Source organism: Larimichthys crocea, chromosome XVIII (assembly GCF_000972845.2).
Source record: "Larimichthys crocea isolate SSNF chromosome XVIII, L_crocea_2.0, whole genome shotgun sequence".
In the NCBI taxonomy this organism is placed as follows: domain Eukaryota; kingdom Metazoa; phylum Chordata; class Actinopteri; family Sciaenidae; genus Larimichthys; species Larimichthys crocea.
In genome coordinates, this window is record NC_040028.1 from 4,873,351 (window position 1) to 4,900,131 (window position 26,781).

At 41.0% G+C, this 26,781-nt stretch overlaps 1 protein-coding gene across 2 annotated transcripts in view; it reads right to left on the minus strand.

The window, feature by feature from the left end:
• The window catches only part of man1a2 (mannosidase, alpha, class 1A, member 2), a 110,531-nt gene that overhangs the window by 47,367 nt on the left and 36,383 nt on the right, over positions 1 to 26,781 (minus strand). For both annotated transcript variants that reach the window (XM_027290790.1, XM_027290791.1), the window contains exons 4-5: positions 25,230 to 25,326; positions 6,800 to 6,918 (exon numbers count right to left, since the gene is read on the minus strand). In XM_027290790.1, coding sequence (XP_027146591.1) covers positions 6,800 to 6,918; positions 25,230 to 25,326 — 216 coding nt within the window. The remainder of the gene's footprint in view (positions 1 to 6,799; positions 6,919 to 25,229; positions 25,327 to 26,781) is intronic.

The following is a 26,781-nucleotide window of genomic DNA, read 5'->3' on the forward strand; positions in this document are numbered from 1 at the left end:
AAAATGCCATCCAGGCGACTCGGCTAAAATATTATATTCTGCCATAATTTGTCATTCCAGGTGACGAGAGAGAAACACACAGAACCGGGGAAGTCACTGTCAAATGTCTTTCACCTTCAGCAAGAGGCTGTGTGGGAGAGGAGGGAGGCATCTAATCAGGACATGACAGCTTTCACTGTGTATGTACGCCATATTCAGCAACGTCCTGAAAACAAGCAGCAGAATGTAACTTATGAAGCCATCTCTTTGAAAGACTATGGAGGACAACTCTGCATTCCCTCATGTCTAGCAGTGCACTGTCACATATAACATTAAAGTGCTGACATTTTCATTCATTATAATTAAATCTGGTTAATCAAACTAGGCTGAAATGTACTCTTCGACACCCATCGTTAATTTATCTCTCTATCTCTGCCACGTCGTCTCTGATCAAATCCTCAATCTAACCCGGGTTATTAATGCCGCAGTTAACAGAGTCCATTAATTTGTTGGATCTTTGAGCCTGCCGATGGATGCAGACCTTACGCCAACACATCCATCATCTGAGGGCAGGCTGCAGTGCGGGGGCCCTACCAGGACACTGGAGACTCCAACAATGACTCACTGCTTGGCTCAACCTGACATGGCAGTTATTTAATCATTCATTAGTGGTGGAGCTGGTGGTGACGGCGGCAGGTGGGCTGCTGGATTGAGAAGCGGTGGAGAAAATACACATAGAAAATGTGTAAACATTTGTTAAAAGCATATAAGAGACATAAATGCATGATATTAAGCGAGGAATATTTGACACCTACACACAGCCGCAAGAATACAGGACAACAGACAACCAGCGCTTCGTTGCATTTACATGAGATCAATTATGTCAAGACATTGCACCCACTCTCACAAACTTAGGGGATCTCTTTTATATTTCACTGGGAGTCGTCTTCTACAACTTGAAGTTTGGTTTCCATTGCACAAAGTAACATTTAGGCTGCTGGGAATGGACAGTTAGATTTGCACACACACGCATGCACGTGAGAGCTTAAACTAAACCATGAGTGACATCTTTCATCTCCACAACATAAACGCACACTGTGCCCTTACTACCGCCTCAGAGCTCTGATGAGAGAGGTCGGATATGGTTGCACCCTTTGGGTTGAACAAATCTTTGATTTTCACTCGGGCCAAGCTTAATAACACTTTTGCTGCCAATTATGCTGCCAGGCAACTGCCGGCTTGAAAAGTATTGCTCCCTATGAGCCAGGGAATTACCTGTTTTGTAAAAGGCCTGAGCAAAAGCCGGAGTAATGCCCTGGCCATATTGCTAAGATTCAACCTAAGCTAGCTTCACCTTTCATAAATGTTACAGTGGCTGGAAGATAATGCCTGAATCATTTGCCTAATGCATGCAGATATAAGAGCATCAATGCAGGCTGTAAATGAAAACACAGAAACCACACCTCCCTCCTTCTCGCGCTCGTTAACAGGAGCTTCTAACCTCATCCTCTCTTGGCTCTCTAATCTCTCCTCCTTTCCCCTCCTGGATAACCAAAGAGCTTCTCTTTGTCTCTCCTGCCTCTGTCTCTTATTACTCGGTTCAATCGCATCTACAATTTCTTCTCATTATCTCATATTGCGGTCATTGTTATTGCATTTGTTATACATTTTATAAAGCTCCACCTTTTTCATGAGGCATGAATCTCATATCGTTTGTTGCTAAGGCGAGTTTTATTACAGTGGTTGCTCCTGCACCTGTTTTTATTTCACTGTGCCGGAAAAAAAACTTCTCTACTTGATGATTTGATGAATTCAAATGGTGCCATGTGAATGCCAGTGTTTATTTTAATAACAATACATTTCATTTAGCGGTGCCTTCCACGGCACTCAAGGTTCATTTAAGTCACATGAAAACATATGATCAGTAATAAAACATTAAGATCAACAATGAGACATAAAATAAGCAACAGGGCAGCAATACGCTAAAATACAATCAAACTTATAAATAGGATGCAGTTAATACAATTAGAGTGAGTAAGCCACCTTAATAAGATTATTAGATTATTAGATTATACTATTTGCATTATTTTACTGCCTTTTCCTCTAATCCACTTATCTCCTTTCATTTTCTAGTCTACTGTCCTCCATCTGAGATTTTCCGAAGGCCCAAAACCTATGGAAAACCAAAACCTTAACCACGTCGATGCGATTGATGAACTCTGATATGCGAAACATTAGGTATATGTTGTTAGAAATGATGGTGTCAAAATAAATTTTAAAAAATAACACTTCCTATTCTAAGCGTCATAACTCATTTAAATCTGTACACACAGAAATACACCCATGTTTAGATTCAGCGTTTTTTGTCAAGTGGCTTTAAAGATGTGAATGCAACCCATATGGCGTAATGCACAACCCACGTTGTCCGTGCATTCTTGCTGGAAATTTGCCATCTGCGGTGTACAATCTAAAATTCATTCTAAAAGAAAAACTCTGCACACTGCTAATCGATCGGCTGCTTCTGTATGAATCTGATCAGCACAGCTTTGCTCCTCCATTTTCATTTATCAGCCAAGTTTACCGAGGTCAACAGGGCATGCAACAGATGAAGCAGATTATTCATTTTAAAGCTGGAGAGCAGCATAAATGAACATCATTTACAGTCCATCCCTAAAATGTTCCTGTGAGTTTGCTCTGTATACAGAGCTTTTTAATCTGGTGTCTGTGGGGACTTTTCCCTGCTGGAGCACTAGCATTAACATGTTTTATAATCAATACAATCAATCAGCAATGCCAGTGTTTTAAACCAAAAAGGCTGCATCTACTCGCCAGTGGAAGAGGCCCAGTCTGTTCTGGCAGGGATGGTTTATTAGCTTGCCAGCCACTGGCAACAAGCCGAAAAGTGCATATTTCATCGTTTATCCATTCTACAGAATCTGATTATTCTCGATCTTCATCCTTTACTCCATGGACCCACCATGAAACCGCCTGATGCCCAGTCTGACCACTCTCTGGAACCGCGAGCTGCGCAACGGCCGAACTACGGGTGGTAACTCCGGAGTTAAACTTGTCTATTAGACTCAAGAGGTTTCACCAAGTTTATTTTGGTTGGCTAACGGTCGTATTGAGTCTTACACTGGGTACTAAGTTTTTTGGGATAATTCAAATTATTGTTTGTGTAATCACTCTGTGTCTTCCAGCAGCAGAAGACAAAAGATTCACACTGCACGTTTTAAAGTGTCTCAGGAGGACAACAAAGCAAAGTGCTTCTAACAGTCAACAAAGCTTTTTTTGTTTGTTTGTTTTATTGACATGAAGCCTTTTACCTTTCTCTACACATTACAAGAATAAGGCTAGAAGAATCATAAAGTCTCAACAACCCAGATGATCTTTTCAGTTCAGTAAAGTTCAGTGTCCCGCAACTGTTCCAACTGTCCCACACTTAACAGCCATTGTCCCAAACTGAAGTTGTTGTTTGTTTTTATTCTACATAAAGAATATAGCTTAAGTATAACTTTAATAACTTCACTGACTCACACTGGTCCACCATGAAAGTTCTGCCAGCTGTTCACTATAATCACCCTTGGTGTCTCACTACAGTACATAGACATGAATCAGAATCAGAAATACTTTAATAATCCCAGAGGGAAATTATTTAATGCCTTAATAATTATTTTATGCCTCCTATGTAATAACTTCATTCACAATGAAATGATCATGAATTTGATGCCATTTTATTGTCCCAGGGACAATTTCAAGCGCTACACGTCAGAACTGAGAAGCTCATGAAGAGCTTCTGACCTGTTACGTAAGTTATGTGTGACAATTAAACTATTCAAACTCAAAACTCAAAGAACATGTGTGGTGCCAACTGATGGCATTTCTTAGTGAGCCAACATATTCTGAAGGTATCATTACATTTTCTGTCTGGCTAAGACATGTAGCGACTCTTTCACAAGGCTTTCAATGAAGTGAATGAGTTGAAAAAGCTTTGTGTTCAAAGGTTCAATTGACCTCTTTCCTTCTTTTTCAATCGTCTTCCTATCCCCAACAATTCTCTCAAAGCCAACTCCACTGCTCCCCTCCATTCTCCATCCCCAATTCCTCCCTCTATCCCCTTTCCACTGCTCGACCTCAGTGATTCTGAGGTTAATTAGCCCTCGAAGTGTCAGTCTGTTAGATCCCCTTTGCACTACCCGCTAGCTGCCTTGTGATTGCCTCTGTAGGGGGACTAACAAGCTTGGGAGTCAGACATTGGAGCAGACAGAAAGTAAGAAAAGAAAAAAAGAGAGGAGGAAGAGAAAGGAGAAGGTATGAACAGAATAATGATTTCGAGGGAAATTTAGGCGAGACAGAGCCGTGAAAAGGGAAGAAAGAAGGGATGACAACTTGGCAGTAGAGAAAGGAAGGGTGGAAATATAATTTGCTTAAGTAGTCAAAAGGCGGAAAACAGGTTGGAGAATGATGGAGGGGAGGACAGAGAGCGATAGAAGATACACGGTGAGAAATAAATTCAAAAGAATTAGAATTGCCGATAGCAAAAGAGAAAGGCTAAAGTAAAAATGGGGAACTAGAAGGATGGACAAAGGGTCAGCTGAATTAAAAGTGATAGATGTGGAGATGATGGATAGAGGAACTGTTAAAAAACGATTGTAAAATGTAATGAAGAGGGGAGATTGAAGACAATAAAGTGGTCAAGTCGAGAGACTGCAAAGAGGTTATAAAGCAGTTAAGACAAAGCAGGGAAAAAGAATAAACAATAAGAAAAAAAAAGTATGCAGGGAATGCAGTAAAACAACAACAGAAGGGAAAAGAGGGTGGACGGAGGTAACTGACAGGTGGAAAAGAGGGAGAGAGAAGCTGGTAATGGGAGAGGACGAGTGAAACAGAAAAATAAATGAGAAGAGAGATGGGCAAGAGAGACGGAAGAAGGAGGTTGTTACCAGAAGAGTGTGCGAGGAAAGAGAGGGGTATAGAAAACAGATACAACCATGATTCCAAAAAACACTGGAACACTGTGGACCTGTAAATAATGTCTATTTACAAACTATACATCATCTTTTTACTGTCTTGAATTTAAGACTTGCACATCAACTAAATTTAAATTACTCCTACTTTCTCATAATATAATAATTCATCATAAAAAGTTCCCCCTCGCTGAAAGCTCTGTGTTAATTTAGCAATCATGGCTCTCATCAGAAAGGGTAGACTATCAAGGTGATTGGCCAATTCAAGCATTTCTCTACTACCCTTGACTTATTGTGTTTTCACACCAGGAGCAGATAATCAAACTGTGAAAGGATTCGATCCTTGAATGAGGTTCAGTTAGCCAAGCAGCAAAACAAAACCATTCAAGTGAAGCTGTATTTAGGTCATTAACAGACTACCCAGTATACACTACCTTGAGTTTTGAACCTGATCCATTATGCAAAGTATTTCCCTGAGCCCTGATTTGCTGCGGCAAAAACACAGGGTTTTTTTCATCCTTTTAAGTGAGTGAGTAGTGCAGCGACCTGCGGCGTAGAAGTTGGGCAGGACTCAACTTTAGAAGAACCGTAGCCTGACGTCACGCTGTAGCCACCAATCACGATGACGATCAGACCGGTAAAACCTCTACAGTCAGCTTGAAACTGAGACTATCCAGGTGGATTTATGGACTAACGTCTGATAACGTCTGACGTCTATACCTGTTGTGTTCTGGCTTTTTTGTACTCAGCCTCTAAATCTGTGTTTGACTCGCAATTTATGCTGCAAAACAGCAACACAAGAAGTTTGTGTGTTTTGTGTCTGATGGTTTGAGAGACAGAGCAAGACAGAGAGGAAGAGAGCAAGTACTGGTTGAGAGACATAGACAGTGAATGAGAGTGAGGGAGCTCCAGCATCGCTAAATGGAGGTTCATCAGAGAAATAAAAAAAATCTGATCAGCACAAATAGACCCAACCCAGCAATGGCCCTCACCCCCTTCTCTATCCTAAAGCTTGGTAGATGGTTTCTTTGCCTATATGTTCAGACTACGGCTTATAAGGAAATAATACATGTAAACTTCAGTTATTCCATGATTCCTCAACAATCCTTGACAGCATTATTGTGATTGTTAACTCCTCCAAAATGGGAAGAGAGTGCAAAAGGAAAAAATATAAGCAGTCGACAAAAACTTCTGAGTTTCAATAAAACAATTTGAGACAGCTATGTGAACGCTTGGCTAGCTAGCTACAAAGTTGACAGCTAAATCTTTATTGTAAAACAAGTTGCAAAAGAGAATTGTTCAAGGGGTCAAAAGTTCAGCAACACTTGTATCTAGAACTTCATTGTTAAAGCAAGGCATTTCAGTGAGCCTCCTTTAGGGTAATTGAAATAGTTCTTTATCAAGGGTTCTCTTCTTCAAAAGGTCCGCATGTGGCTTTTATTCAATGCCAGAGGTCAGGTTGATTGCCAATGACAAAATAACATTTAATCAACCCACGTAAAACTGTGAATTAACGTACTTTACGCATGTAGGTAAAAGTTGAAGTTGTACCTGAAGCCATACTATGCTTCTGAGAAAAATGGTTCTTTAAACGTCCTCAAAGCAACATATAGAGGAATACTAAACTAGCCAAGGGCAAACACTTATCGATCAAAAGGTTTGCCCTTACAGCATCATACAGAAACACTTATGGTGATTTTGTGCAACCCATTTTTTTTGGCCTTGTTAGATGAAAGTGATTTTATACAAGCCTTCACAGAAGTTCAAATCTATAGAATTCCTGCGTGGGTGATTATTTTATAACTGTTATTGCATACATGTTCATGTGTTAGAAAAGGAAGGGATGTACTCACCACACCAAAGTCCAGATTCTGTTCGATCCACTCCTGGCCGTCCTTGAACTCATCATGCAGCCCCATGATGTAGAGGGTGTCTAAGGCATCCACAATGGTCGCCCCTAGTTGGGAATTGCCTGCACAAGACACATGGTAAAACAAATAGGAACATGAGATTCATTTGTCCAGTCACGCACCAACCAATTTGTTTAATAAACAAAAACAAAAGAAAAAGAACCTGCAAGTCTGGGAATTATGAGGGGAAACTAATCAGAAACATAATGGGCCTGATTTGTGAAGGAGAAACTAAGACATTTAGTGCACTGAAAAATAAGAAACTCATATGAATTTAAATCATAACATATACTATTTAAACTTCAGAATTAGCTGCCGTCCATCAGAAACACACCAAGAACTGTAGATTAATCAACATGAAGATGATGGGTGGATATACATTATTACATTTGTCAATATCTAATATTTGCGTATTATTTCTTGGCCTTCTTCTCTGGCTGTAAAAGGAAGATAAGACATAAATGTAGGGCTGGGCATGTTTATATATATATAATCGATACTTTTTCAGTGGCTGGATAATTTCATATGTCTATTATTAATGGCCCGCTGGTAAATCGCACTCTCACCACTCACGCTACAAATCCCAGCTGCACACAGTATACACAGTTAGTATACACACTAATCGGTAGGGATAGGAATCGAGAACCGGTTCCGTGTGTTTCAATTCCATGGAATCGTTTGGCAGTTTATCTAACGATTCTCTTATCGATTCCAGAAAGCACGAATTACGTTGCGTAACTTCCGCAAGAAGTTACGCACGCTCGGTTCCAGCAAGCATGACAAATTACGGCACGTAACTTACGCAAGTTTGGCACGTGCAGTGCAATCAGTAGTAAACAATGGCACCCACTCAGTTGAAACGCTCCAAAGTTTTGCTGCTTTTTACCAAAACAGATGGCAACAGCTCAACTTGCAATCATTGCAAAGTGGAGATAACATCGTCGGGAGGGAACATGACGAACATGCAGAAACATTTGCGCACACATGTAATATTTTTAAATGAATGTCGTGTTTTTGACATGTGTCGGACTGGAGATGAATCTTAACCTCGCAGCAGCAGCAGCCAGGCTATGAGCCTCTGCAGTTACGACGGACGGTAAATAACACACTGCCTACCATGTTAGCGCCATGTGCTTCTTTGTAAAACATGCTAACAGTTAACAGTTAACATTAAACGACTGCCTTCTGCATTACATTTAGAAGATGACCATGACGAGAGAGAGATTCTGGCTGGCTCAGAGGCTGGCAGCTGTACTAGTACTCGTTCTAGTTCACTACCTCCTCCAGATGATGCTGATCAAACTGTTTGTTCTCCTTTTTTTCCCAAATAAGAATCGATAAGAGAATCGATAAAGAATCAAATCGTTAAGCAGAATCAATAATGGAATCGGAATTGGAAAAATCTTATCAATTCCCATCCCTTCTAATCAGTGGTCCAGTGTTGACAACTTAGAGACTTTGTCGCTATATTTAGCAACTTTTCAGACGCTCTAGTGATTTTTTTTCCCTCAAAAAGCGACTAGCCACAAATCTAGAGACCTTTTCTGAACTTATTGGAAACTCTGACGTGACGACGTCAACGAGCAGCGGGAGACCTGGACAGAGGGAGAGGAGATATAAAAGCAAATTGGCGACTCAAGGGAAGAAATGTATAGTCATTTTAATGCAAAATAAAACTATATTGGTATAAATGATATGGTCTCATGCTATATCGTGTTCAAAAATATATCGATATAGATTAAAATATCAATATATCGCCCAGCCCTACATAGATGCTTCATGAAGTTACAGCTGACGAGGACATCGCTCCTGTGCTTTTCCCAACCTTTCATTCAAAGTTATGAGGATCTCTGAGAGCCAACAGAAAGCCGCTACATGAAAAGACAAGCATGACTTTGTGGAAAGAACCAGCGGGAAATATTGGTAGATGAAAGTAAATGTTAAAAAGTTGAAAGTTGCAGAGTACAAAAGGAGGTTGTAGACAGAAAGTGGGCGAACATGTAGGAGGACCAAAAAGAAAGAGGAGCCAAGCAGGGTCAGCAGAGAGGCAAGTGAACGCGAAAGCTCAAGAAGTATAAAGAAGCCTCATAACAGGACTGAACTATCATTTTCAGTCATTCAGGAAATACTAAAACCTCTCTTTATCTTTTTTCCTCTTCTCAATCTCCATCCTCTGAGACTCCCCAGAGGAGTAAAGTACGGCACAATATCAACCTCCCCATTCACAAAGTAACCATTTTAAAAATCTGACTACACCATTATCATGATTAATATGCAACAGTTATGTCGAATGCTCCTGACTCCTGCGCCTCTAAAAGTCAATAGTTCTTTGTGTGAACTTTTTCTGAAAATCCAAAGGGCAGCTCTGCAACTGCAGAGTTAAAATGGGTATGCAGCTAGTGCCAAGTTCACTACCTTCCAGGTGTGTATCTTTATGCAACTGCGTGAATGTGAAGCAGCTGCTCACTCAAGAGGTCAAAATGAATATTTGAACAGCCAATATAAGATGTATGACCTCTAGCGAGCTGCAGCTGTGACCGCTATTCCAGCATATTATACCCTGAATTACAGTCATCTGCGAATGACACAATGAGGTCGGAGATAAGTAATCAAGCTAATTAGAAAAGGAAAAGGAAAATTATCATAGGTGTCACATCATCATAAAATGATCATGCGCCTCATTTCCTTGAGTTTGGATATCGTAGTGTGTGATTCTGTCCACATGACATAGTTAGGAGACAGAAGCACTGCAAATACACCAGAAATCCCAGACGGTACAAGTACATTAACTGCTGTTCCACTCATCATTCATCAACCTCCCCATAAACCCCTGCACATACTGAATATTATGCTCATTTTATGCACCACGGAAATAAAATGTTACTTATTGCTCCTATAAGGAAGCTGCGACTCATCAAGTGCTGTTGGTTCACTCAAAATACTGTTCATCACTGTAATATTATTACTGCTGAGGTCCACAACTCTCCAGCTTTGGGACTCTTATCTCCTAATAATACACAGCCATTAATGTGCTTCTTCTATTCTACAAGCTTGGAGGTTGCAGTCATAATCAGACCCCGCATCCTTTAGCCTGGGCAGCTCTTTAGGTCTGTATTGTTTTCTACTGTTCCCGGTTATGGTGATGCCCAATGGCAAGAAAAGTAAATATGAATCTTTTTATCATATGTATCACTCTGTATTAATCATTATAGCCCTTTCTGTCCCCAGTGATGGATATCTGCACATTTTTTGTTTCTACTCATGCAGCAGACGCTGTCTTGTCATCGCAGTTACCGTGATAGACTGGAAGTTGTGCTAATGACATCAATAATTAAATAGAGCTACTTGTCTTATTACTGCAGATGTTGTGACATGCAGTCACTGTGAACAGTGCATTGTTCCTCAGCACCTGACTACAGTCAACAGCATGTTAATATTAATGACGGAGCAAACACTTTGTCTAAGAGATGATCATACAACGATGGGCTGTATGTAAGTGTTAATAGGCTATTTGTAATGACATACCTTTAAGCTTTTCAAATGAATCTCCAGTATGTAAAACATTGCAGCCTGTTGTTCAAAGATCTCATCAGATCACCTTGATCTCCCTCTACTACTGCTCGCTGTATTGGGTTCAGTTCAATGGCCGTTCCCTCATGACGCATTTCAGTGGTAAGAGTCAGTGGCACTGCCCTTTAAATCCTCATTTCATATCAGCTACAGTGAGCGCTGCTGGAATTCCTGAGCCTCCTGCCATCCCCTCTTATCTATGACTCCATTCAAAAGGCGAGCGTCTGGCTTCATGCAGAAGCTGCAGCGTTATTATCATTATAGACAGGAACCCCTAAATCACTCTAAAAATACACTGCAGTCAGGCAGGCAGGGCTGATAGCAAGATGCCCTGGCTGCCTGCCGGATCTTGACAGATTGGCCCGACTGTTGGTGGAGCAGAGCCCCTCTGCCGCACCACGCAGAACCCCCTCCCCCCTCCCGTCTGTTACTTTCATCACCTACAGGGACGCTTTAGGCGGTCATAGCAATGTGACACCATTGAGGAAAAGATGGAGGCCTGTCGATGTTCTTAGGTTGGGGAATATTCCTTTGATGTCGAGGTTTTGTGTAACACAGCTCCTGGATGCAATGCTCCCTACGTGTTTACAACAGTGTTACAACACAGTGAGGAATCAGCATCACTGCAAGAAATAAAATGAAAATGTGACACTGACATGATGTAATTCAGCCATACTTTCTCCTCTAGAATACCAAGAGATGTAGCCTCAGCTATTTTAGCAACCCTTCTCTTGTACAGTGGTGAGAGCAGGCAGCCTTAGAGTACGCCGAGCATACATGTTAATACATTACATGTAGGTTTACAGTCAAAGCATCATTTTATTTTGAAGTCGTTCAATCGGTCAGGCTTCTAACATAAACCTCACAACACCATAAACAGTGTAGTAATTTCAAACGTGATACACTCTGTAAGATTAGCTGTGGTGACACAGATACAAGGCAGAGTGTAAATGTGAAATGTGAGTGCGGCCTCAGACTAGCATTTCCCTTTGCTGTGCTGATATTAACTTCATGATAACAACATCACTGTTCTGTCTGCATTGGACTTTGTTCAGATGAATTTACAATAATGTTTTGTAGCTGTCTTAAAATGTCTTCCATTTATTACTTCACACAGTCTGTTGTTTGGGCTAACCTGAGAAGAGAGGTATCAAAAACACAATTGAATTTTTACTTTATAATTACTTTTATTGTTGTGCTATGAGGGAATTTAACCTCAACACTGAATCTATGAATTGAAAGAGTCAATAATGAAAATAGGAACTGTATGTGCGTATGTGTGATGTCACCAGTAGGTTTTTAAAACCACTTTGAAGCTCGACATTTGCACCACCGCCATGTTGGCTGTACTGCTTCCTCTACCTTCCAGCTAATCTAAAAATCCTAAAGACGAGGATCATCAGCAGACCTGAGGCGGGCTAAAGGCATCTGTAACAGTACCCACCTGTCAATCAAAGTGGCTAGGCTGTTGATTAAGCGCAAATTTTAAAATAATAAGAACGGGTCAGTTAAATAGATATTCAGACTCAGAACAGTTATCATGACCAGTGAAGTTAGACCAAAACCTTTTTTCTTTAACCAGGCTGTAAGCATGTTTATTTGTGCTGTGAAGTTGGACAATAACATGAGAGCTGTAGCCAGCCTCAAGTGGCCGTTTGAGGAACTGCAGTTTTGCCACTTTCGCACTGATTTCACTTTATAGTCATTGAGTTTGCCACATGGTCAAATGTAGCAAACTCCAATTCTAATTGAATTGTAATGAATTAAAGCCCGCTTGTAGTAACATTCCATGCAATATTTAAAAAACAAATTGAATAAAATTATATTAAAGTTATGTAGCGATCGCAAAAATGTTCTTTTTTGCCCGATTTACGGCGGTGGTTCAGCCTTTTGTTAGTACTTCTCCCTTCACTCCTTATTTCTAAAATGTATCATCTTCGCCAAATTATAACTTCAGTGTGAACTTCAAAGCGGCAGAGAATTTAAATGTGCAGTTTGTTTTTTTGACTCTGATGTTGGGCTATGTTTTCCCAACCTTGAGAAGTTCGACTCACTTTCATGTCTGGATATAACCTTGCAATCACACCTGAGCAGTCTCCCCCTCCATCTTATTTCTGGTCCATCACACACTCCCGTCTTTTCATCTGCCCCTCCTCCTTCTACCTAACCATCTGTTTGTTCTCATCCATCACCGTCTTGCAGTGTTTTTCCTAATCTTTCCACAATCACATTCAGACCCTGAACACTCCTTCCAGCCTTCGGTCAGGAGCATTTTTCTGTCCCCAGTACGGTTTTGTTGAGCATTTCCTCCCCATGCTAAATCTTTTTCCTCCAGCTGTTAATCTGGCTCAGTCATGCTTTTACTTGTCATCAGTCCTCATATCTGGGCTTGTATTGTTTCACTGTCACTCTTGTCAACGCGACACTATCTGTTGCAGTCAGTTTGCACTATCTGAGTGCTGTGCAGCCTTTCATACAACGCCAAATACATCAAATGAAGCTGAACTGGCTCTTCCAAAAGGTGGATTTAAGGTTGCCAGGTGCTGCTTATTTGAGACAAATTGGTCAGAATGAACTTTATTTATTCAGGGAATTATCTCCACAGCATCCAGCCTTTTACCTTTCATTTCATTCACAACACACACCTTTCTACCTCAACTGAACTCTCTCGCACTCCCAACTTCCTTTTCTCCATCTAGTACAATATCACTCTCCTTCTACTATCTCTCTCTCACACACACAAACAATCACACTTGCAATCTTGGTCCTGTGAAACTGTGCCAGTTTCATTATACAAAGGGTTTCAGAGCTCTATGGCGTGAATGCACACGAGGCAGGAAACCGTGATGTCATTATTCAGTGTCCCTTCTCTCTGTCTTGTAAACTGTCAACTCCAGGAGAGTGGAAGATGATGGAGAGCTCGGGGGTGTGTGTGCGAGTATCAGACAAACAAACTAAACACACTCCTTTTTGTTTTGCTGGAAAATGCTCTCAGGGGACACAGGTCATTTTACATGGATCAGGACTTCTGTGTCTGTGTGTGTGTGTGTGTGTGTGTGTGTGTGTGTGCGTGTGCGTGCGTGCGTGCGTGTTTAGACGATGCAATTAAATTTTTTTGCATGTCAGAAGTAATTTTTACTTTATTTTTATGGTGTGACGCATGCGTTGCATTGTTTGTGCATTGTTGTGTGTGCATGTCCGTCTCTGATGTTGATGATTTCACCTGACAAAAACAGAGTTGAATTGACAAAAACAGAGTTTAATTGAGTTTCAGAGCTGTTGACTCCCTCGTTTCCATTTTACCTTTTGCCAACCACCTCTCCAATACACAGGCCTCTCTCTTTTTCCTTCTGCCTATGTGCTCTCACTGTAAAGTTAGGCAGAGGTAAGTGAGAGAATACACTTTTTCTGTTTCATGGCTGGTTCAGCTGTCAAGCTTCTCTGCCAGCTGGGCTAGTACAGATTGTTGTTAACAAGAAGTCTTATAAACTATGTAACACTGACACAAAGTTTCCACATCCTCTCACTTTGTTATCATCTGTAAAAAAAAAAAAAAAAAAAAAAAAAAACTAATTCAGCTGACAATACCAACCATTTGATATATCAGTTAGGCTCTATAAACACACTTTTGCTCCCAAAATCACTAATTACTAATTACTAATACTCATTATTAGTAACCATAGAAACAGCTTTTATCGAACTCCACTCTTTTGCATTTAGCTGCGATTAAAGTCCAGTCACACTCACCGTCACAGCCTGCTGCACGGTTTGGTGAAAACTGTATTGCAGACCTCCTCCTCCTCCTCCTCCTCCATTGCTCCAGGTTGGTCATGACATTACAGCCTGTTTTGTAACGAGCCCAGCAGCAATAAACAAGCCAATCACAGGCCAATTCGGACCACTCTGGCTGGCAGTGGACAACTGGTTACCAACTTATTTGGAAGCAAACCGAAACCTCTGCTGTGCTCTGTTTTCAGCCACAGAGGGTTACTGGTCAGACTGGGCTTTCCACTCAACATGAGCTCCCTGCCTGAAACCTCAGCATGAATGCCTGGCTGCAGGCCGGGGGCCAAGGTTCTCAGTCTGCACTGGTATTCCTGTGGAGTCATTTTATGGCATTCCCTCGTCTGTCCAAAGAAAAGCAGATGAATAATGTCTCGGCAAACTGGGATTTGTGTTGAAGGGAAGTGTAAAGAATATATGTGTTCGTAAAATGGAGAGGATTAGTTCAATAGAGTTCTGAATGTCAGTGCCACATTTGGTAAACCTACATTATATAAAATGTGTTCAACTACAGGCCAAGCCGAGATTAGACTAGAGAGTCTCACAGCATGGATCCAACAGACTTGTATGGACTGTGTGGGTAAATCCCTCTAATACGCATACAATAGTTCTACAGGGATGCATATAGTTGTTCGCTGTAAAGTCTACCTGGAATGGCAGCTCTACTAATCATGGTGGCACTATTATCCTCTGTGATTTGGCCTGTTTTATTTTGGACAACTGCAAAACTGCATCTTCTCAAACGCTGAGAGTCAACGAGAGGTGAGGAACACTTCACTCCTTAAAAGCCTAAATGCCCGAGTGTGTATAATAACCTGAAACCTTCAATACCTTTATCTACACACTGCGTGGGTCCTCTTCCGCAAGACCGCCATGTTTCTACAGAAGGTACAAACCAAACACTGGCCCTTCACTTCACAGGACCTTGTTTTTTTTGCAGCAACCCTAGTTTCTTCTGCACAACTTGAAGGGAGGGTGACACCGTAGCTGTGTTAAATTGGTTGTAATCTGCAACTTCACCATTAGATGCCACTAAACCCTACACACTGGACCTTTAATCTGACAGTACACATAGATTTATTGATCCATCTATCCGTTTATAAAACTATTTCATGACAGAAGATGTCAGGCTATTTTTCTTTCTTACTCAATTGATTTAATAATAATGATTAATTATTTTTATTTTGGTCCTTAGATACTCCTGCACTGCCAACAGCAAAATAATTAAACAGTTCAAGGCAAAATTCAAGAATCATGCGAGATCAAGACATCTGAGTTATCCATCTGCCAAACTGTCACAGTGAATATGTTGGCTTTGAGCAGGCAACCGGGGAAGTAATTTGCCTTCTTGTTTCCCTCTGTGAGCTCTGTTACCGTAATCTTGTCTTTGAAATGTCCAATTTGTGTGCCCCTACATGCACCGCGTCTGCTTTGATTAAAATATATCCTGCAAGACGCTGAAAGTGAGTTCACGTAGCAGAATAATTAAGAAAAAGAAAAAAAAAGTAACTGATTAAAGTCGTTTGGAAAAACACTTAAAGCTGGTCAAGATGCACAAAACAGTCAAATTAAACAAAAACACACGAGCTGCACACACACAGCCAGCCTTCACAAGTTACTCTGTTCGATATATCCTGTTACACACATTTGATGCAGGGGCTGTCCGTTACATTAGCAGCATTTAAATGTCAGTGCTTGGATATGACTGAAATGGGAAACCTACGGACAATAACCTCCTACATTTTTTTTATATTTTCTTTTTTGGAATAACTTTGTGATGTCAATAACAAAATGTAATTGACATCACATCAGTGATGAAACAGGTTTCAGAGGGTTGTTTTACAGATTTAGGTATTATTATTATAGCATTAATTTACAGATTTAGTGATATAGGTAAGCTAACTAATAGCCATCTGATCGCCGCCTGTCAGTCACCATATACAGCGAGGATGACATTACATTTCAAAATGTGATTGCTAGTCTCTTAAGTCTCCATGCTTAATGTCATTAAGTCAATGTAATTTCCTTCTTGATAACATTGCCACCATAACATTACTCTTTCCCGCAGAGAGTGTCGTCTAAAAACAGGCTTGTTGTGTCAGGTTAGATGACAGGAAGTGAAACGGGCTGATTAAAACCCAAAGCAGACTACAGGAATGAAATAATATGACTATTATTAAACATATATTTATTATATGACATCTCTAAAACCGGCATGGCTGAATGGGTCGGCTGCTTCATCTTAGACTCAACATCAATGAAGCATTGATAATTCGTTTAACCAATTAGTATTTCTGGTGGCAATAAGTGAGGGTAAAACTGTTTAAAGGACTTAACTAATCACGCACATCCCTACTACATAAACACAGCATTAGAGCTCTATCAGGATATAGAGAGATATTTTGAGAGATCACCTGATTTTGATTCCTAAGGTCTTCTAGAATCAGATGAAAGCTCACTAAATTACTCGAGATGCAAACTGCCCACACCAGCCATAAGGTGACGGATGCTGAAGACAAAGTAGAAGTAATGTCACATTTAAAATGATAAAACTATTGACAATTGAACTTTGTTTGTACGTTGTACTTTGAAAACACTGTATCTACATTTGTAACACATACAGTATAGAGACCATAAGATGGCATTAAATAAATGTCGCACAGCCCTGTTCTTGAATTTCCACACTGGGGACATAAACATGTGGGAGGCAAGAGGACCAATCAGGTGAACAAGGGAACCACCAGGCTCCTTAAGTAACCTGGCTTAGTTATATCAATATTAATAGAAACCCTATCAGCTTCAGAGTTATCCGCATTGTGGGTAATGGCTCTAAAGTGACTCATCCAATTATTCAGTGGCACTGCTTTGTAGACTCCGGCTTTTATCTTCTTCTGGCCACAGATAGTCGACAAAAAAAAACAAAAACTAAAGCCTGTCGGTATGAACTTACAAGGTAATGTTTTTCATGAAACTTTCCCCCTTTTTCAACTCTGTTTGAAGGGCTTATTCACATTCCTGCTGGACTAAGTGGAGGCAAATCCTCGTGTTTCCTGCTGTCCAATTTGGCACCGGCAGCCCTGCTGAAAGTTTAATCTGAAAGGAAAGAGGGGAGCAAAGGAGAGGGCCAAGGCGAAGAAAAGTTTGACATCGTGTTGGGAGCAGAATTCAATTCTCTGTGTCTTTTTGCACTGCAAACCTGCCAAACAAAGTCTATAGAGCTAGAGATAAGCAAGATGATGTCGACTGGCTTGTCCAAAGTGGAGAATTACCAATTATTGCAAAAAAGGAGCTGAAATGTGCTCGGAGGGTTCTGATAACATTAACAATAGCATAAAATTGGAATATAATGATCTAAGACACACATTTCATTTCAAAGTTTCAAATGATATAAGCTTATCTAATGGTATGCCAAATTTAAGATTTATGTGTGTTTTGCATACTGCAATACCTGATGTATCTGTGGATTCTGTACACAACTCCTTTATTTCCCTGGATTCTACATGGACCATCAAAAATATTGAATCCAACGTGAGCTCTGTAAGCTTTTATTCCTTTAGTCAAGTTAACATCATTAAACTGCTGCGCCTTATCATAATATTATGTATGTAACCTTCAAATGTATGGGTAGGGTTGTCATTGTCACCTACAGATAGATATAAAGTTTCCAATCAAGCGAATAAAACCAGCCGTCACATAACCCTTAATCACAAAATCACATCTGGGTGCTTTCAGTGGTGTCTGATCCGACGAGGGGAAATAACCAGCAGAAGCCAAATTTGCCACTGGTTTTGAAAGCGTACATTTGTACAATGGGTGATTTTAATCAGGCGGCTGACAAGGGAGCTGTGACCATGAGCTCATGAATATGTAAGAGATTAGGAAATGTTTCTGGGGTAAAGTTAATCTTCATCAAGCCAACATCCCTGAAGGTTGTTGGAAAAGGAATCCCTTTAAGATAAATAGATCAGATGGTAAATCTTGGTAGATAGTAGACAGAACTTAACGTTTCTTTTTTGCAAACGCCAAAACTACATTTAAATTGAATAGTAACATCTGGAGCCACTCAAAACAGATACAAACACAAGCCAGTCAGGTGACAAGTAAGTCCATCTGGTCGATGGCTTTGGAGACAAATGTCTTCAATGTTGCAAGATCTACTTTGCTCTACTCCATTTCTGTAAACAACACTGTTAGGAGCTTAGTCCTTACTGGAATCAACTGTGATAGAAAATATATGGCTCCATTAATGGAACTCTAAGGTGCTTTGGATAAAAGCCTGCAGCTGACAGCATGCTGTATTCATAAACTAAGATAATCACTGAAGAAGTACTTTAGGATTACTGTCTGCAGGTTATTCAATATCTTGCCTTGCAATCAATCCATCCTGACAGCGCACACACTGAGCACTTTATTTCAGTATGTTCTAATATAGTTGAGCTGCAGACAATTGGTACATCTCAGCTTTTAGTGAATTCCACTGCACTGCTGATCTGCAAATAAGCAAATCAACACCCCCGTGTCTCTGCAGAATCCATACTTTCTCTCTCTCACTCCCTCAGAGAACTGCATGAAATTTACTCTTCTCATCCAGCTCCACCTTTTGCACATAGTTCATTCACTTTCCTTCAGAGCAGTGTCTGAATGGTTAGGCCTGATTATTGACATGAGATTTCATTTTCTGTACATTGCACTGGGACGCTGTCCAGCTGAGCAGCTGCAATACACATTATGTACTAAATTAAACTAAATTAAACATCCAGTGGACAGAAGACACACTTTCACTAACGCTGCCATCTTTGCAGTAGCATAACTGGCTACGTATTGATCAGCTGCCATACATTAATGGCCGATATTTAGTATAATACGTGATAGGGATTAATGCATCTGGGTGGCTGATTGCAAAAACCAATCGATGACGCAAATGGCATTTTCTTACAATTGGATCTTGACTTCTCTAATATGGCAAGCCCGCACACACAGCTAAATACAGCAGGCTCCCCTCCAGCCTCGATGGTTACAAAGCCAAAGAAGACAGATTTATCCATCTTGTGTGAAACTTTAGTTGATCATAAATCGGGTATGAAATTAATTTGCAGATGCTCAGATTCAAGTCGAGACCAAATGTTTTAAGCTGATGCACAGGATTACCCTAATTTATCACACATATGGTAAATACACAGTGTTGCAAGACCATATAAAAGGTCTAGGCTCATGGCATGAGATCTGGGCCTATAGCTAGGGATGCAAAATTCCATAAAATATTTGACCCTGTGGACCGCATAAAGTGAATTAACTTTGGATAATATTACGGGCTACATATATCTAATGTGTGGTAATAATGTTTAACTTGCAAACACCACATGAAGATGTATTCATACAATAGATAGCTACTTTGATGCTAAATAAGCTATAGCTAGCATCATTTCATTAACCATTTATGAGGATATCTTATGATGCTAGGTTACCTTCAATTACCCCCAATTTCCAGTTAATTTCCATAAATTCCCATGAATTTGCAAAATTTTCCATAATTCCCATGGAAAGTTTCCAATTTGGAATATTTCCAAAAATCCCCAGATTTACTTCCTATTTCTGGAAATTGACTGGGAATCTTCCACTCCTTTGCAATCATTACCTACAGCTACACATAAATGTGTAATATCTGTTTCACTGGTCTTCACCGTTGGGTGCATTGCCATGGTGCTGCTATGCAACCATTTTCCAGCATGGACTGCACTGTTTCGCCCTGGGAGGCAATCATGTGAAGACATGACCTAGATGCTGGGAGAAAAAAAAAAACAGTAAAGCTGCATGGCTGTCAGCAAGAGCAGACTTCTGACTTCATGGTTATCACTGGTCATCCACATGAACCCTCCAGAGATTCTGCAAGAAGGAACCAATATCCAATAGCTGTGCAGAAGATTACGCTCACTCAGTGTCTAAGCTGGAAATCAAAGCTGTATTTGATTTCATTGTGGATTTATGGGATTCTGGATGAGTCATTATACCAAACAGCCTCTCTTGATCACCAGAATACATTTGTGGATGATCAGAAAGTTGCCAGGTGTCCAAACTTGATTTCAGTTTAGCATCTTCTCCATCGCCTCCTAGCCTGACAGGCCCCTAGCAACTGCATGCCCGAGGCAGTCCGTGATATCATTTACAACGAGCATGTCAAACTGCCTGTGGGAGAAAGCCATGAGGCTGAGAAGTGAGAGATTCTCCTTGCAAGTTTAGATTAAAATCATCAGACGACAAGTTTTCGGGGGAAACCAATAAAGCAGTAACAGTCACTAGGTGGAGCCGACAGGGCAGGCCTCAGACTCTCAGATGGATTCCCTCGTGTGCAGGCGAGATTAAATCCACTACAGTGACTCCAATAAGGTCACTTCAAGCCACAGATGAAATCCATAGAGAGGAGCAACTCGGAAAAACGGAAGAACTCCTGATCCTCTACTGCTGGCTGAAAAATATTTCTTAAACTAAACCCTCAAACCACTTGTTCCAGATGAAAACCACAGGTGTGTTGTTCATCATTTCGGTCACAAATCTTGACAGTTTAATACAAAAACAACATTTATGTGTTATAAATATGCAAGCTACCAAACTGTACTGGATGAAACTTGCATTTAAATTGCGATACTGGCTGATTTTAGAGGCAGGTGATGTATATGGTGGCATCCCCGTCCTCTCTTAAAACCAACACATCCCGACTCTGCAGACTGATGGAGATGTAGCCTCTCTGAGTTGCTAGCGTAGCCAACATTACAACAAATCTTACAAACAGTTGTGAAAGTCCTTCAGTGACTGTCAAAGGTCCAGCAGACTGAGAGCCTGACAGCAGCTGCTCATGGCTGATTAAGCTTTGTCTGTTCCGAATAGCAGTAGCTGTATTCTTGCTACCTCCCACGTCACACAATATGTAGCCATGAGGCCACGCCCCCCATAGTGACTGCCCTGTATGGTTTTAATTTGCTGGGAGAGAGGGAGTGAGCAGAATTTGGGGATTAGTTACACTTTATCATCCAACCACTAAATAATAATTTGGTTTTATTTATGTCTGCAGATAATGATTATTGTCATTACTGATTAAACTGTGATTCATTTCATGCGATTAAGAAATTATTATTCAAGTATTCAAAAATAATATAAAAAGAAAAGCAGAAAATACTATTGCTCTATAAATTACTTACATGATGTATACAATTTCAAATCTAAAACATTTTTATTGGAAGGGTTATCATTTCATAATCTTTTAATTAAATATGGCTAAAGAGTGACAGGTCTAATTCAACTGTCCCACCATAAAAAAAGCCGACTGAAGCTTTATTTCATCTCATGTAAACTACCGCAACTCTGTAAAGGGGAGCAACCACTCAGACCACAGAGGAACAGAGAGAGAGAGAGAGAGAGTGTGGTGTAAACACACACACACACGCAGAAGTCCTGATCAATGTAAAATGACCTGCGTCCCCCGAGAGCATTTTCCAGCAAACAATGAGGAGTGTGTTTAAAGATCAGAGCTTGGGCTGTCCGTTCACAATAAACAAGGCCACTTCTGCTGCCTGGCCTTTGCTTTGACTGACCCACAACCTCAACCGGGGTCAAATGCTTTCAGGCTGAATCAATGGTGGTTGATGTACCTCATACAATCACCCATGGGTATTATTACCATGTGTATGTGTGTGTGTGTGTGTGTGTGTGTGTGTGTGTGTGTCTGTGTGTCTGTGTGTGTGTGTGTGTGTCTGTGTGTGTGAGCCAGACAGAGATGAATAGAGATATCCGTCACCTGACAGAGTTACTATGATCAAAGCCACAAGACACAAAAGGCAGAGCTGTCATGCAAATAGCAGTGTGTGGTGGTGGTTAGGACAGACGTGATTGATTATGGATGTAACCAATGATGATTATTTTCTCCAAATATTCGTTTGTTCTATTAAATGTCACAAAGTAGCGAAAAACAGCCATCACATCCAACGTTGAACAACCTAAATGTCTAAATTACCATCACATGAAGGAAAGCTCCAAATCCCTACACTTGAGAAGCTGAAAGTTTAATTAAATGTTTATCAAAGAAATGATTAAAATAGGTTTGAACCTAAATAGCTAACCATTTCTGGCTTCCTGTACTCACATTTGTTCCGTCTCTAAAGAAGGCAGCTTAAAATGAGCCTGGATCTCCATCAGCATGGAGTCCTTGGCATCAGCTTCGTCTGTGTGTGTGTGTGTGTGAGTTGAAGGTAGTCTGCTTGGCTGTGTCTCACACAGCTCAAACCACACTTTTCTTAACCCCATCCTGCACTGTGTTTCCTTTACAAGGCCCAGCGTTATCCTTGCTTGAACTGCTTACCCTCGAGACAAAGGCTGTGTTTGTATCTGTGCTCAAAATCAGCTTGACTCTTTCTCCACAAAGGAGAAGAGAGGGGGGAAAAAGGGGGCTGGGGGCAGGCAGTCAATTCAAGGTTATCTAAGACTGGTGCCACAATAAGAGCCCCAGTCCTCTTGTTACCATTCTGGCCTCTCCTCTTCTCTCGGGTCAGCTTAAGACTGAGCAGTAAGGCGTGGAGCGAGGACTGCTCAATCCTCACCTGATGCAGGACCGTCCAGTCAAGTTTAAAAGGAGTGTGATGTTCTCAGACCGGATATGATAGAACAGTCACTTTAAATGACAAAACATCAAAAGTGATTAAAATCGACACGGTCTGTCAGTCATTGATGTTTTCCATGCAATCACATGTGTGCATGTGTGTGTCCCTTTGGTGCAACCTATCGTCAAAGCTTCTAATTCTTACTACTGTAACCCAGCAACAAGTGTCTGCAGCGTCTCCAACATATTGCTTTTCTTTCCCGTGCTACTCACTCTGTCGAAGACACACACACACACACAGTCAATACAGAAACATGTGGGAAGACACCTCGTCAGTAATGGAAGTGTGTTTTGTGAGTGTGAGCGATGACATGTGTCTCTTGTGTATTTACTGGCCACCCTGTGACGAGCAACCTGCAGACACCCAGACTAAACCATTACAAGAAGGCATGAGAAAGCACACACACACACAATACCATTCAGCAAGAGCTCATAAAATAACAGCGTCGCTGTCGGCCAATTTGCCGGATGGATCATTCCAATTTGACACAAAAGCCTCGCATCCTCTCCCTCATACACACACACACACACACACACACACACACACACTATTGTAACTGGCAACCCATCAATAATATCTACACCAATATGGGATTTTGGATACAGTATATGTGTCCTATGTTGGATTATCAGCACTGATAATTCAGAATTTCAAGAACCAATATGTAAATATTTATGTGTATTTAGATGTTTAAATAATTCTTAATCATGAGAAGAATATGCAGTTTTTTTACACACACGCATTGACTTCATTTCCCAGCCACGGAGGTTGCCACTTGGGTGTAGCTCTCTGAATATTTCTACGGCTTATCTATCCACTGTGACTGCTACAAGACCACAGAAGAAGACATGCCATCGCCTGACAAGAGAAGGAGGTCCCACAGCAGGGGAGGCCAAAGAGATGAGCAACTGGTTAAACAGACGACAACAACAAAAAGAGGCTGCTTCCCTGGAGCAAAGGTCATGTCTCAACTAGAACAAAGGAAACAATGCTGGGGGGAAAGCCTGTGATGTATTCTTGTGTGGTGTGGTGCGTTCAGGTGCCAATTTAGAGGAAACAATATAGAGGCAGTGTAAAGGTTTTTATGTCTAAGGTATGGCAAACATGTCACGTTCTTCCTTGCCTTCGCTGGCATCAGATATTTTTGTCGATTCATCAAGCTGTAATTTTATCATTAAAAAGTCTTGTAGACGTGGGATCTGTGTCTTTGCGAAGACAAATCATTTTGAGTGCGATGTCATGTGTGTTGGTCCGAAACAGTCATTTAAAATTCAGTAACGCTGTTACCAATGGCAGCCGCAGAGGTGGATACCAACACACAAACCTTCAAAAACAAAAATTACAGATGAGGAGAGGCTGTGCTGGATTGACCCCTGCTGGAAAAATGATCACCGCCAATGGCAACGTTTCTCTCTCTCTACAAACAGGAAGTTCCCTCGTGGCCGCTGTTTGTACAAAATGTGTGTACACCCACTCTACAATCAGCTATCATCAGATGACGGTTTAGCCTCTGAGTGCAACAGCCAATGGGCTTCCAGAGCAGCCAGCAAATACCCAGAGTAACGGATATCTGGGCCAAGACTTCCTCTTCAGTCTGATTAGCAACTTAAACTGCATGAGAATGATGAGACACATTTCTGCTAATCTCTACAAACAGATGTATGAATATGAATGCAGATAACTTTTTAAAAAAAAGCTAAAGTGACGTCAGATGACAGGCGATGAGTTCTGACTTTTCATTTCTGCCAACGTGTTCCACCTTTTTTCTGCTCTCCACACTGACTGCTGCAACCAACAGCCCACTCAAACATGACTGGTCAATACTACTCGGACAACAAACATAAGCCAGAACGCTTTCCAGTGCCAAAATCTTGGTCACCCGCCTACAGATATCTGCATCTGAATGCAGATATCTGATCCGTTTATAGGGTTTACCCACTGTCCAATGCAAAATCTAACATCCAATATTTTGCAGGCTCAGTGATAATCCAAGAATGCGACTGTTTTAATTATAGGCTCAGTATCACTGTGTGCTCTGTAGATTTATACGCTGGACAAAGACTGGTGAAATATTAACAGTGCTTCAGATACATGTTCTTATCTTCTTTTATCTGGCGTTTCAATGCTGCGTGATCTCGTGCTTCTGTTTGCAAGTGATATGCATCCTGCCGGGGGCATTATCACATAACCTTGTCCACAAGAGAAAAAGACAGGGTCGTTTGTGTGTGAGTGTGTGTGTACACGTGTCTTGACTGTGAGCGAGGCAGAGTGCGTGCGCATTCATGCATGCATCCATGTGTGATTTACAACTGTGTGAGCGAACTGCCAATGGGCACAGACGGCAGTGGGAGAGCGGGCTTTGTCTGGCTTACCAAAGATATTTGTGGAATGTCCTTTCTTGGCGAGGGGCTTCAGCTCATTGTGACCCCAGCCGTACTGTCTGTAGCTGTCCCAGGCATGCTTCATCATCTGAAAAGACAGAAGACAACAAAGCAGCGTATCAGAACCGGATTGGCAGTTCCGTGACATGAAAGTCAGTAGATAGACAGACAGTTGTGTTTTAATTTGCTTAATTTGACTTATCATTTATAGAATTACATTTTTGGCAAAAATGTGATTCCAGCAACAACAGCTGTTATCCCTGCAATTAGTCAAGCTGTCACTAAAGCCAGTTAAGGCACCGACAAATAGATACAGCACAAAAAAAACATGATCATTTTGTTTCTCAATCAACAAGATGAATAAAACTAAGCGGATGTGATCACAGATCTCGTTAGATAACGCAGTTAATACATTTACAACCAAAGCACGCGGGACACAGTTGTGTAGGCGGGGCACAAAATCCATCTCTGTAAGATTCACTTGTCACAGCAGCTCGTACACACAAGGTGAATAAGAAATTATTCATAAATAAGAAATATATAGTAGAAAGTCATGAAGTCATGCTGGTGTTAAAGAGTGTGACAGCAGTTGGAATGAAGGACCTGTGGTAGACTCCTTCCTACATGATGGGAGCAGCAGTCTGTTGCTGAAGGAGCTGTTTAAGGCCTCCACGGTCTCATGCAGGAGGTGAGAGGAGTTGTTCATGATGGATGTCAGCTTTGCTAACAAGATGCCTCCACAGTGGTGTAGCAGTATATTGTGTGGTGATGAAGCAGTTGGTTTTGCAGGGTTTAGAAGCATAGGCTATATTAACTGAATTTTTTTGAACTACAGGATCATGGATGCACATTGATTAGATTGACTAAAATGTGGTATTTATTTCAATGAATGGAAATTTGATTGTATTCTGGGAGCGCAGGGGGGTGTAGTTTATAGTTTTTACCTGTTGGAGGGCCACCTAGTTACAGGTAGACCAAAGAAAAAGTAAATAAAGAAATAAAAAGAGCAGCTGTGTTCAAATAGAGATGAGCCGCATGGCAGCTTCAGTCGATTATAATGGATGCGCTCTGTTGCTGCCACGACTGTTCATGTCCTGTGTATTTCATCCATAAGGAAAAAACCATTAAGCCATGCTGGGGAGAAACATTTCATCTCCTGTTAAAATAGAACTGCATCAGGACAGAGCTTAGAGAACCAATTCATCTGCTACATGTCTTTTACACATAAAAAAAACCTCCAACAATGAGTGAACCGAGCCCAGAAAATTAAGAAAATATTGAGATTATGTGAATTTCTTCACCCAGACACACAATTACTGGCGGTTTGGCAGGGCAGAAGGAAGGACATGACTTCAAAGACGTTAATCTGGATCATGATTCAGCTGAATCAAAGTTCACCATTCACTTCTACAGTTCTCCACACACACACACACACACACACACACACACACACACACACACACAGAGTTGGTTGATGGTTTTAAATAAAGAGCACACATGAATGTAGGAGTGACTGAGGATAGATTTTGAAGCTCTGTCTTTT